A 12,646-nucleotide genomic window follows, 5' to 3' on the forward strand; every position below is an offset into this window, starting at 1 on the left:
TCCATTAACTCTAGAAACTATGCAGCAGATTAATATCAAACCTTGCAGTAGGTCCCAGGGCCTCTGTTGCCGGAAAAAATGAAAAACATAAAAAAAATTGCAAAAATTTTAAAAAATTGCTTAAATTTGTGATATTAAAATCTTGAAGAAAAATTCATTACATCAATAATTTATGCAGTAACATATTATCAAACACTAGTCTAGAGAAACCTAAAAAATGACAAAAAATTTCAAAAAAAACCATTAAAATTGCTATTTTTATTTAAAAAATTGCTAAAAGTTGTGATATTAAAAAATTGAAAATTAATCCGTGACCAACAAAAATTTTCCAGTTAATTAGAATCAAACTCTAACTTTGAGGCTTAAAAAGTCTGAATAATGGCTATAAAAGTAAAAAAAAATTGGCAAAAAATATCAAAAATATGCCAAAATTAGTGATGTTAAAATCTTGCAAGGTATTCTATTTAATCTAGAAATTATTCAGTAATCTATTTTCAAAACCTAGAGCAAGTTCATTGGCTCTTAAGGTGAAAAATTCTAAAAAACGACAAAAAATTTCAAAAAAAAACTTGAAAAAAAGGAAGTTTTATCGAAAAACTGCTAAATTTTGTCACATTTAAAATTTTAAAAACTATTCCATGGCCATTAAAAGTTTGTCAGTAAATTATTATCAAACCCTTCAGGATTTTTTGGCCCCTGGGTCCGGAAAGAGCTGAATAAGGAAAAAAATGTCAAAAAATTTGAAAAAATTGCACGTTTTGTCAAAAAATTGCTAAAATTCGTGATGTTAAAATGGTGAAACCATTCCATTACCACTAGAAACAATTCAGTAACCTATTATCAAACTCTAGAGGAGGTTCTTTGACACCTAGGAATGACAAAAACAAAAAAGGTCAAAATTTTTCAAAAAGCTTGAAAAAAATTGCAAAATAGTATAAATTTGCGTTTTTAGCAAGCGGTTATTTGTCAGTAACTAGCCTCGGGAGGGGGGAGGGGGAGGGTGCACTGGAGGCTGATTGGGGGCAACACTGGGGTGGGAGGGCAACAGCGCGGTGGGGGGTGGTAGGTAGATGGATGGGTGGTTAGATAGGTTGGAGAGGTGGGTAGTGCTGGGGTAGTTGGGGGGGGGGGGGGGGTAGGTGGGGGTAGCTAGGTGAAGGGAGGAGGTAGGGGTAGGTGGGGGGTAAGTTGGGGGGATGCGGGGGCGGTGGGGGGGGGTAGATAGGTGGTGGGGGGTGGGGGTTGTGCGGTGTAGTTTAGATAATTAGGGGTGACTTATATAGGAACAAAAAATCTCAAAATGACCTCTCACCTTGAACGTTACCAGCAGTTCCTTATCACTATACTTTACAAACGAAGCTACTGTTAAAGTCCAATGTTCGATAACAGAAGTCAACAATCAAAAACGGAGGTAAATGCTCGAACAGAAAGAAGTCAAAATTCAAGTCATGTCCTTGGTTTTTTTAGGTATTTCGACAATGTTATTTCGAGCGGAAGCATTCTAAATATTTGCTCAACTGTGTCTGCTCAGGGGTCTAGAAAATAAACCAACTAGGAAAAAAGTCAAGTAGTTTTGGATAGCAAAGAAGCCCCCAAAGAAATAAACCCCTCGGAATAAAACTTGCATACTGAAAATAAAACCTCATATTAAAGTTCAAATTTGATTGCAATTTTTGTTCGGTTGAGAGTTTCACATTAGGTCCCGTGGGCCGCTAAAGCATGATCATAGCTCTCGCGGCATGTCAAAAGTAGCTAAATGCGCAGCTCTTTAATAGCGAAGCGGAGGCTTATTTCGATGGGGATTTAACTCCTATCTAAATTTCAATGATGTTTCTTTCCAAAATCTTCTTCCCAGAACTAACTTTAATCTGAGATGTGGTGTTTTTGTACCATTTCGGGTCCGTACCGTACCATTTTACAGTCCCAGACAAAAAAGTCCCAGACAAAATAATTCAATAAAAGCAGATAAAATAGTCCCAGACAAAATAGTCCCGAATAAATATTGAAACAATTGTCAATATAATCTACGAGCAATTAACAAACGTAATCCAAAAGTTAAGCTTTTGAATGGAATGTTTTATTTGATATGAATTAAGATTAAAACAAAAACTCGGTTGAAAGTGCATAATTTGGTTTAAAAAATTGTAATCAGCTTAGTATTTGTTTCATGACATACAATCATGAAAAATTTGAGGCGTTTCTTTTTCAATTGGTCTGTATATGTTTAACTCTATGTTTACGTCGAACTTTTTTGTTTTTTGGGACAGTTTTGTCTGTTCAACTATTGTACAGACCCAAGTCATTAAGGAACCTGGCAAAGGAATCAAAGGAATAAAACAAATAACATTTTAGGAAGAGAAACAGAAAAACTGTGAGAATTAGGAATCTTGCAGCGAATCCAGGACCTATGCATTTCGCATTTCGCAACATTTTTTTTGAGTCGTTACAGTTTTTTTCTCACAAATCAACTCCCTAAGTATAAAACTATGAGAAAAAAATTAAATTACAATTACAACAAGAAAATTCAGAATTTTTAAATTCGGATATTCGATTGCTGGACCCGCAGAAAAAACTCAAGTATTTACAACGAGTTCAGCAGTCAGACGTCCAAATTTAAAAATTGCAACTTTTTGTTTTAGACGAAGATTTATGTCCCGCTCAGTTGACCAACAAAACGTCAACATAACGAAAAGTATGGCAGAGTCGTTTTTTGAGTCGTTACAGTTTTTTTCTCACAAATCAACTCCCTAAGTATAAAACTATGAGAAAAAAATTAAATTACAATTGCAACAAAGCTGTTCACTAAAAATTGACAGAATTGAAAAGAATTATCGTAAACACTTTACACTAACTAAGAATTAACACAAAGTTCAAGTTTAGTCCTTAATCTAAAAATATGTAACACCAAACTAATTTAGTGCGTCACTGAATATTTAATCGTGAGTTAAAAATTAGCTGATATCAATCTATAGGCATCAAATTTGCCTCTCTAAAGTGTGGAATAATTTTTAAGTGCATAGTGCATCTGCGTTTTGACTTCAGTTGGGAACCGTTTCTTCAAATTATCACCCCACACATCCTTCTGTTCAACATTTAAAGCATTTTTCTTTTTTCCACTGAGATTAAAAAGTTTGATTAACGCCTGGTTTTTGGGTTGCTCATGATACAAGATTCTTAGCATAGGCATATAAGATCATTTATTATTTTTATGATCTCTAACAAATCATGATAGGTCAAATTTGATGTTTATTTTTTCTTAGTAATCATATTAGATCATAATTAGTTCCTAGCATATCTTAATTGTGATACAAGGATTATTATAAATCAAAATCTTGATTTTGTGAATTCTTGTCACATAACTTTACGAACATTTTTTTAATGAAAATATAGTTTGGGGATAACACAAGTTGAGGTGCCAGACGGAAACCGATATGTCCAGACCGTCCCAGACGGAAAAATCGTATGTCCAGACTTTTGAGCGTTTACCAGATTTTTGTACGATCATATTCAGATTTTCGTGCGTTTTTCCAGACTAATTTTGAACGCACAACGCCCCCTCATGCGTTCATATTCGGTCTGGACATACTTGATTCCGTCTGGGACCTCAGCCTGAGATTTATTTTTTTCTCTGACCATAGAAAAAGTTCCCAAAAGATTAAACATAAGTGGCAAGAAACAGGTTTGAACGATTGAAAGTCTCCAATAAAGAGTGCATTGTTGCGTGAACAATTAAGGGAAAGTCAGAATAGTCCACAGGTGTAGGATTGTATTGATTGCTCCACTTGGTTGTTCTGAAACAGGTCAGGAGGTCAAAGAGAAATAAATATAAATTTATATAAATACATATTTAAGGTTTCTATTTTATGAAATAACCTAATAAATCCAGGGTCTTGTTAAAAGTTCTCTTGAAAACCTAAAAATGACAACAAATGACAGAACACTAATGGTTCCAAACCAAATTTTGCGAGGTGGAACTTTGTTTTGTGCCAGGGAAACTTTTTTTGTTAAGACGTGTTTGGGCAATTGATTTACTTTCTGCGGAGACACAAAAGTGACAACTATGAAAAGCTCTTCAAAAACTGGATCAATTTGTCAATTCTTCAAATTTTAATTTAAAAGAAACAAAAAGATTTTCCTGTTCTAAATTTTATTCACAGTTTAATTTTTTTGTTCTCATCAATACATTGCATATTTAGGAGCTTAAATTTTCCAAAAAAGGATTAACTCAAACATAGCCGGCAGGATGTCGATCAACGAAGTTGACATATGAGCATAAAAAAACGCAACCCAAACAGAAATTGGCCAAGGGAGTTGCTTATGCACTCTATAGTAACTATTCAGAAAACAAATATAACTAATTGAAAGATTTTTGAATAAAAATTTTTTTCATTTCAAAATGCAGTAAGCTGAGCTTGAGCGGTGATATTTTACGGAACTCTTAGTTTTCTGCAATCTAAAAATTTTAGACGCGATGAGGAGTACAAGACGCGTGCATTTTAATAAACTTTGGTGTAATAGTAAATAAAGAAAGGACAAGCGTGAAAAAAACGGAGTTGTTTAACGGATGAAAAATATTAAAGAATGGAGAAAAGACAGAGCAGTTTGTTTGGTCATGCTTCCGCCAGCAGTTGTCGCTTTCTCCAGTAGCTTTCCTTTGTTTTAACGAAAACGTTTTGCTCAAAAAGGTTTCATTGTGCTACGGGAGATACCGTTGTGGTTGTTTTCAAGTGTCTAAAGAGGGAATTGAGATTACTTAATGCTAATTTGGAGTTTTCAAGTATTTTACAGCCATTTTTGCGTTTTGTTTTTATGCTTTTATTGTGAGGCCATTAAATTTTTCTTGATAAGGTATTTTTTTTAACAATTCATTGCCGTTTTTTAGTGTAAAGCAAAAATTTCCTGATAATAATGTTTCAAAATTGAGTTTTTTACGAAATTCTAGCAGTGTTTTTTATTGTCTGCATTATTAGGGTAGTTTGTGATCATAATGAATAAATTATGTATCCTTTCTGTAGAGAACGTTTATCACTTTTTGATATAATATATTTCTAAATATCTGTAGATCTTTTTGTCTTGTTTCTGAGCCTCATCAATGTGGAATTCCATCAATTTTTTAATAAATAATAAGTGAACTACTTTAGTGGCAGACTAAGACTTTTGATTTTCACTACTGGCACAAATTTCAGAAAATAAAGTTGATTTTAGAACTTTGCCCTTATTTATTCTCTTTAAAATTAAAGTATCAGTTCTCAATTGTGAAAAAGCTCTTCATCTTTCTAAACGTTCACATCATTTTACTGTTTTCAATTTATAACAATTTGTTTTTGACTTTGTGACTACTTGTTTTGAAAAATGAAGCTGGAATTTAAAAATATACTGTGTTTTTCTGTCATTTTTGCTTTCTAGCTACGTAGTACCAATAACAGAAGGTCTTATCTGCTTTCTTATGCAACTTAGTTAAAAAATATACAGTTATTTGGAAACGCTTGTGTATGACGCTCATAAGTGCACAGTTGTTTTCTGAATCTTCTGTTATTCCACAACAGTGGTTTTTCTCAAAACTGCAAGATGTTTCATGATATTGACATTTTGTGGGTGAACTGAGTGGGAGTTGTATCGTCGTTCAAAACAAGAAAATTCAGAATTTTAAAATTTGGATATTCGATTGCTGGACCCGCAGAAAATACTCAAGTGTTCACAACGAGTTCAGCAGTCAGACGTCCAATCTTAAAGATTGCGACTTTTTGTTTTAGACGAAGATTTATGTCCCGCTCAGTTGACCAACAAAACGATAACATAACGAAAAGTATGGCAGTTTTGCATAGTTTTATGCAGAAAAACACTTGCATCAAAAACAGGTGTTGTTTCAGTGGAGACAGATACCAGTGGAAACAAGAATTGATTAGAAACAAAAAGATTGACCGTACTTTGCCTGATCATATCGGGCGTATTTTTCTTTTTGAGTAGAATCTTTTTCGTTTCAGTTGAAATAAAAAACTACTTGGTTTGATTTTTAGGGGTACATTTAAAGTGGTCAAAACTGTACACCCACAAGTTTCTCTCTTTGAAAATACCAGAGCGTTAATTGCATTTTGCTCAAAATAATTAATGTTTTGAGGAAATTTTTTATAAATGCAATGTTACAAACTGAAACTGTTATTTACAGATAAAAATTATTGCGTACAAAGATGTTGGCGAGCAATTAAATCGTTACTTATTGATGAGTAAAATTGATGGTGTACATGCAATTTTTGCACTTTATGCCCAATTGTTTTTTCGTTGGTTCAATTATCCTACTTTTATTCTAGCAAGGAAACTTTTTCAAATAGAACCAAGGATTACACTTCAACCAACTTCAGCTCCAAGTCAACCCCACAACGTCAAGAAAACGAATTCAACAAAAAAAATCAAGAAAGATTTACAAAAATTTAGAAAAAAATCAAAAAAGGAGAAGGACAGCTCTTCTGATGCTTTTGATTATAAACGTTATCGTTTTTCTTCCTAAGCTTTCTTTTGTTGATGCTGGAAATAAGCGTAGTCAACTATTGCGAAGTTTTAAATTTCTTGCCGAGCATCTTAGGACCCTAGGACAATTGGTGGGCGCTTTTTGCTCTAAAACTATTATCCTCTAAAACATTCGTACAGGCAACTTTATAACTGCATCTAGCACAATGTGATGATGGCTGTACCTTAAATGTTTAACCGGTGTTTTGATGAAAACTTGAGCGGGCAACAGTTTTTTTTGTTCAAAACACCGTCATTCTAATTTAGCGAAATTTTCAGAAAATGTGAAAACAAAGTGTCTTCCATTACATTTCTCAACGGTTATCAACACCAATATACACTGCTATCTTTTCTATTTAATAAAATCATAGTATGACTTTTTAGAGTAATTTACCTGAGAGCAGTAAATGATAAACTCTTCTTTTGTGATTTCCCGGTTGTCAGGGTTGGTACTCATCTTCTAAACAAGCGAACAAAAAAAAAGTCGATTATGTTTCATTTGAGAAGATTTTTCCATGGAAAGCATCACTCATCGATACCATTGCTTTAAAGCTGAATCTGGAAAAAATGTTCTATATTTTGTTTTGTTCCACTAACACCCCAAATTACCTCATTGCAGGTTATCAACAGCTTTTACACAGTTCTAAATGAGTGTATTACTACGTAAACATGTCTTTGCAATATAGTTTTTAATGAGGTAAAACAATTCCTAAATTTGTACGAAGCATTGATTAATACAATAGAGAGTGTAGTATACCTCAATTATGGAGTTGATTTGAGCTTTGATTGTGGTCTCCTCGGCTTCAATGTCTTTCCCGACCATGAAGTACATCGACTCTAGTATTAAACGCAGGTCCTAAAATCAAAAGAACTCCTTATAAATTTTAAACATTTTTAATTTCTAAAAGACAGGATTCATTATTGGTATATTTTCTTGGCTTAAATCGCTCTGGTCGTTATACAATTAGAGATCATTGTCTCAAGTCAGTCACCATCATAACAGATGGTTTTTTGTATTAAAAAAATAATGTATGATTTTTACAAAACGTTGCAAGATCATACCAAGAAATAAATGTCGCGCGTCTTTTATGGAACTATAAATGACCTTTTTATGATTACCAAAGAACCCAGGTTGAGGTACCAGACGGAAAGTCGATATGTCCAGACCGTCCTAGACGGAAAATCTGTGCGCTCATGTCCAGACTTTCGTGCGTTTTTCCGTGGTTCCAGACTATGTAAATTTGAACGCACAACACCCCCGTCGTGCGTTCATCTGGGTCTGGACATATCGGCTTTCCGTATGGCACCTCAACCTGGCAATGTTCCATCACGGTATGTGATACCCCATGGATCATTTATGATAAATCTACACGCTACATGCCTTATGTTGTTTAATTAAAATAGAGAAATTTCAAAGTGTTCAATTCAAAACATGGATACGCGATGTCTGAAACCTTAATTGAAAGCTTGTGTTCTCGTCAACAAAAACGAATTGACGTAAACTGTCGCAAACCAGGCAACTAACACTTTTGGAGCATACGAAGCTTGGAGCATACGCGCATGGCATAATTGTTCCGATCCCTCTTGCGGGGGGAGGAACTATATACTCAAATGAGTTGTTTTTTGTTCAGACAATTTTGGCCGATCGATATATCATCGTAGAGAGTTGAGACTGGTATCATTAGACAGCTTGTTCAGCGTCCAAACTGGAATTAATCTTTTCTTATTTTCATTTTTTACAGGGAGTTGTCGAGGTTTAAACTTTTGAGAAAATAGAATGAATTACGTTGATTTTATTAACATTTTCCGGAATTTTTGACTAAAATTTCGCTAATTATGCTAAAATTTGTTAATTTTTATAAGGTGTTGTTAATTTTATTCTTGAAAACAGAAATTATTAGCAGCTATTTTTTAAATTTTTTTGTCAAAAAATCTTGCTAAATATTTCAAAGTTCAGACTTCTTCATCAAAAACAGCACGAAATAGGATTCTTTAGCCCACTTTGATTAAATTTGCAGCAAGTACACACCCAAACACCACTAACATAAATTTTGTAGAATCAAAAAAGGCTGTTTCCACTTCAACTTCAGTTGTGAAGGCTACGCACTGAAAACTCTACCGTTTTTTGCTAACTGTACTCGTTGATTATCAAAAACGAAGCTTTTATTTTTAATTTTTAAACTAAAATATCTATATCTCTAACATTCGAAAAATTAAATGTTTTTAATGGACAAACAGCATTAGCAGAGCTAGTTTGGGACTAATCTTGGACTGTTACAATCCAACAACAATTCGGATTGTAATCAGTCGGTGTTTTTTATTAAAAAAATTCGACCTTTTTTATATACTAACTAAAAAACAGAACATTTCAGTTCAAAGCTCTCTAGCTATAGGTCCAAATCACTTCCTCATTAGCTCCAAATTATTGTATCTAGTTTATTAATTGAAAGCTTGTGGTCGTTTTGAGATTTAAAAATATTTGATTTTTAAATGAATGATGTCTTATTAAACTTTAACTCCAATTTCCTCTTACTTTGGTCAACTTATAGCTTAGTTTCAGCAATGAAAGAATATTTCTTCTTCCTACTGAATTCAAATTCAATCTTTATTGCGGTTAAATCAAACTTAAGTTATGGTTTTCTCGCTTTGATATTACTAGATATCCTTTTTTTTTTTATTTTCAGGTATTTGCCCACTTTCCAAGTGTTCTAGTTTTGTCACAATATCACGTCATTGACAGTTCATGAATCAAATTATTGGCTTTCAAAATAAAATACAATCTTCAACATTAAATTTTTTAAGGTCATAGACTCTGGTTTTAACGGCTTCGACAATACTTTCTCGAAGAATTTAATTGTATATTTAAATTTTGTATTTAACTGTCGTTTTTACATTGTCTTTTTAGTAGTATGAATTTTCCTGTACAATGACTTGGTTTCATTGGTTTTTCATGGAAAAATAGATGGGCCAGTATTCTGATAATAGTAGATAGCTGATTTTCATGACTTTGAAAACAATTGTTTTCTAAAATAAAAAAAAACAATTTATAACTTCGCAATTTTGTTCCTTTTATTGTCTGTTTGTTACCTAGTCTCGTTAATTACAGGCCAAGGATGACAAAATGTTGTCAAGGGAAGGTTGGAAACGGTTTGGTTTCACAAAATCTAAAGTTTTTAAGGAACTCGTTACGTTTTTACTGAATTCGATACGGTTTTTTCACAAAAAAAGTAAAATATTTTTTGATTTTGTCATATTTTACGTTTTTTTCAGACGTAAGATATATTCTGAAAATTTGCAGGTCTTGAAGGCTTCCTTTGGACAGATAAACGAACGTATTCACTTTTTTCACTTTATAATTAATGGCTTTCATAATTTTGGAAATATTTTTTTTTCGAAAAATAAGTTATCACTCAGTTTTGCCACTTTTTTCTTTTTAATCTACTTGTTACCTAGTGTCATTAATGACAAATCACATAATACATTATCGGTTTTTGAAACGCGTGCAATGGATTTTATTTTGAGGACCAAAGTATGGCCTTACGGCTTCGAAAGCGTTTCCTTGAGAAAATTAACTGATTTTTTGTTTGTTCTCTCGTTGCTGTTCTTTTTGTAACCGCATAAAAATGCAACAGTTCTTCATTCCCATCTTTAAAAATACTCATAATGGTAAACCTATGGGATATTTCAGTTAATTTCTAATGGTTTTCATTACTTTGAAAATAATTGTTATTAAAAAAATAAGCGAATTTTTCAAATTTACTCTTTTTGTTCTTTATTGTCGAATTGTTACCAGCCTTATTATGGACTGGTCCCATATCTTTTCTGGTGAAATAAAAAAAATTTTCTTTAGTTTCAGTTTTATCTGACGCTATTTTGACTTTGTTATTAAGTTTTCTTTTAAAACGGACATAAATTTTTTCGACTTGACTCATTTTCTTAATATTGGCATATCTCATGAATCTAACGCATCATTTTTTTACTCCACTCAGTTATTTGTATTTGAGGCTATCTTTTCGTTCATACACCAACTTTTTTTGAAAAATACTTGAATTTTTTGGGGTTTTCTATCTGTTCCTCATTTGGTTGACAATTATGCCAAAATTGTGGATGAGCGGGGTCGGAACCTTATGTGCAATCGCACATTACCGAGCCTGCTTGTTCTAGTTTCACGATAACGAAATTTGAAACAAGTTAATCAATCTTAAATTAAGTCCTCAAATGGAGTTTGAATGACATCTCTCAACATAATTTTTAACATATGCCTCAATTTTTTGATAGATTTAACTAATATCGTTAAATTCAAACACAATAAATTTGTAAGCTTTAGATTTTGAGAAATTTAGAGCAACTTATCATTTTGGTAATCTAATTAGTTTTTTGCTTTTGAAACAAGTTTCTAGTCTTTTACCAAGTCTGGTCGTAAAAAGGTTAACTTTTTCCACTCATATTTTAGAGATTAGTTTACATTTATTGGCGTGACAATAGATTTTAGTAAAAACTGTCGGCATTGATCATTGATATTCATTGGAGAAAAAAATATTTATTGGAGAAATCTAATTTTCTGTGAGACAAAAGAACTCGATTTATGTAGATGTTGACTTTACACCAACTCATTTGAATTAAAGTAATTTCATATTTATTTATTTAATGTATTAAGGTAATTAATTGATGCAGGGCAAGTATGCAGTGTCACAAAGAACCCAGAGAACCTAGAAAAAAATTTGAGGGGCTTTCGCATTAAATTTCCTCGGGATTTCTTCCTTGGTTTGTAAACAAACCCCTGAATTATGTTACTCTAAATTAGCCCTATCATTGCTAGTGATAACCGGAGATTTTTAATTGAGAAACTAATTGGTAATAAAACTCATTTTTTTTGTTGATAATTGAATCAGTTTATAAAGCAGTCAACAGCAGTTCATTTTTCGAAACGATTCAATTAATTAGGACAAACATATATCCGCACAAAGACCCACAATATTGAGTCCTCAACTTGAGTCAACAAAATCCACGCACAGGGGTTTTTAAATCATGGGTTGCACTTTAGTACCCCTGTGATTACATGCCCTTTTATCTGACATCAAATAATTTTGGTCATATTGTCATAAATTCAAGATCTTTTGTGGTGGAAAAAAAATCCAAACTAATATGTATATAGCACTATACAGGCACATTGGACGGGAATCCAGTTTGAGGTGCCATCCGGAAGTGACCTCGATCATCCGAAGTCCAACGCACACGGTGTGTTCCCAGACCATAATGACAGGGTCTGTGTTTTGTTTGCGGATGAGAATGGTCTGATCATAGGTCACTTGCAGATGGGAATGGTCTGATCCGATGTCACTTGCGGATGGGAATGGTCTGATCAGAGGTCGCTTCCGTATGGGAATGGTCTGATCAGGGGTCACTTTCGGTCTGGAGATGGTATGATCAGAGGTCGCTTCCGGATGGGAATGGTATGATCGGAGATCGCTTCCGGATAGGAATGGTATGAGCATGGTTCACTTTAAACTTGCTCCTTGACCCGATCAAATTAATTGTTATTCAAAAAATAAGTGAATTTTTCAAATTTACTGTTTTTGTTCTCTATTGTCGAATTGTTACCAAGTCTTTTTATGGAGTGGTCCCATATCTTTTCTGGTGAATTAAAAAAACGTTTTGTTTGGTTTCAGTTTTTATCTGAGGCTATTTTGACTTTGTTATTAAGTTTTTTTTTAAGACGGACACAAATTTTTTCGTCTTGACTCGTTTTCTTAATATTGGCATATCTCATGAATCTAACGCATCATTGTTTTACTCCACTCAGTTATTTGCTTTTGAGGCTATCTTTTCGTTCATACACCAACTTTTTTTTGAAAAATACTTGAATTTTTTGGGGTTTTCTATCTGTTCCTCATTTGGTTGACAATTATGCCAAAATTGTGGATGAGCGGGATCGGAACCTTATGAGCAATCGCACATTACCGAGACTGCTTGTTCTAGTTTCACGATAACCAAATTTGAAACAAGTTAATCAATCTTAAATTAAGTCCTCAAATGGAGTATGAATGACATCTCTCAACATAATTTTTAACATATGCCTCAATTTTTTGATAGATTTAACTAATATCGTTAAATTCAAACACAATAAATTTGTAAGCTTTAG

At 33.1% G+C, this 12,646-nt stretch overlaps 2 protein-coding genes across 6 annotated transcripts in view; one reads left to right on the plus strand and one right to left on the minus strand.

Moving 5' to 3' along the window:
* Positions 1-12,646, plus strand: part of LOC142344898 (inositol monophosphatase 1-like) — a 599,876-nt gene that overhangs the window by 343,830 nt on the left and 243,400 nt on the right. The gene's annotated exons all lie outside the window — the stretch shown is intronic.
* LOC142344243 (neuronal calcium sensor 1-like) overlaps positions 3,561-12,646 on the minus strand; it is a 67,543-nt gene continuing 58,457 nt past the window's right edge. For all 5 annotated transcript variants that reach the window (XM_075395801.1, XM_075395800.1, XM_075395802.1 and 2 more), the window contains 3 exons: positions 7,262-7,360; positions 6,899-6,964; positions 3,561-3,791 (listed from right to left, as the gene is read on the minus strand). In XM_075395801.1, the coding sequence (XP_075251916.1) occupies positions 3,741-3,791; positions 6,899-6,964; positions 7,262-7,360 (216 nt within the window). In that variant the 3' untranslated portion in view covers positions 3,561-3,740. The remainder of the gene's footprint in view (positions 3,792-6,898; positions 6,965-7,261; positions 7,361-12,646) is intronic.

This window comes from Convolutriloba macropyga, chromosome 8 (assembly GCF_964194025.1).
Source record: "Convolutriloba macropyga chromosome 8, txConMacr16.3, whole genome shotgun sequence".
NCBI lineage: Eukaryota > Metazoa > Xenacoelomorpha > Acoela > Convolutidae > Convolutriloba > Convolutriloba macropyga.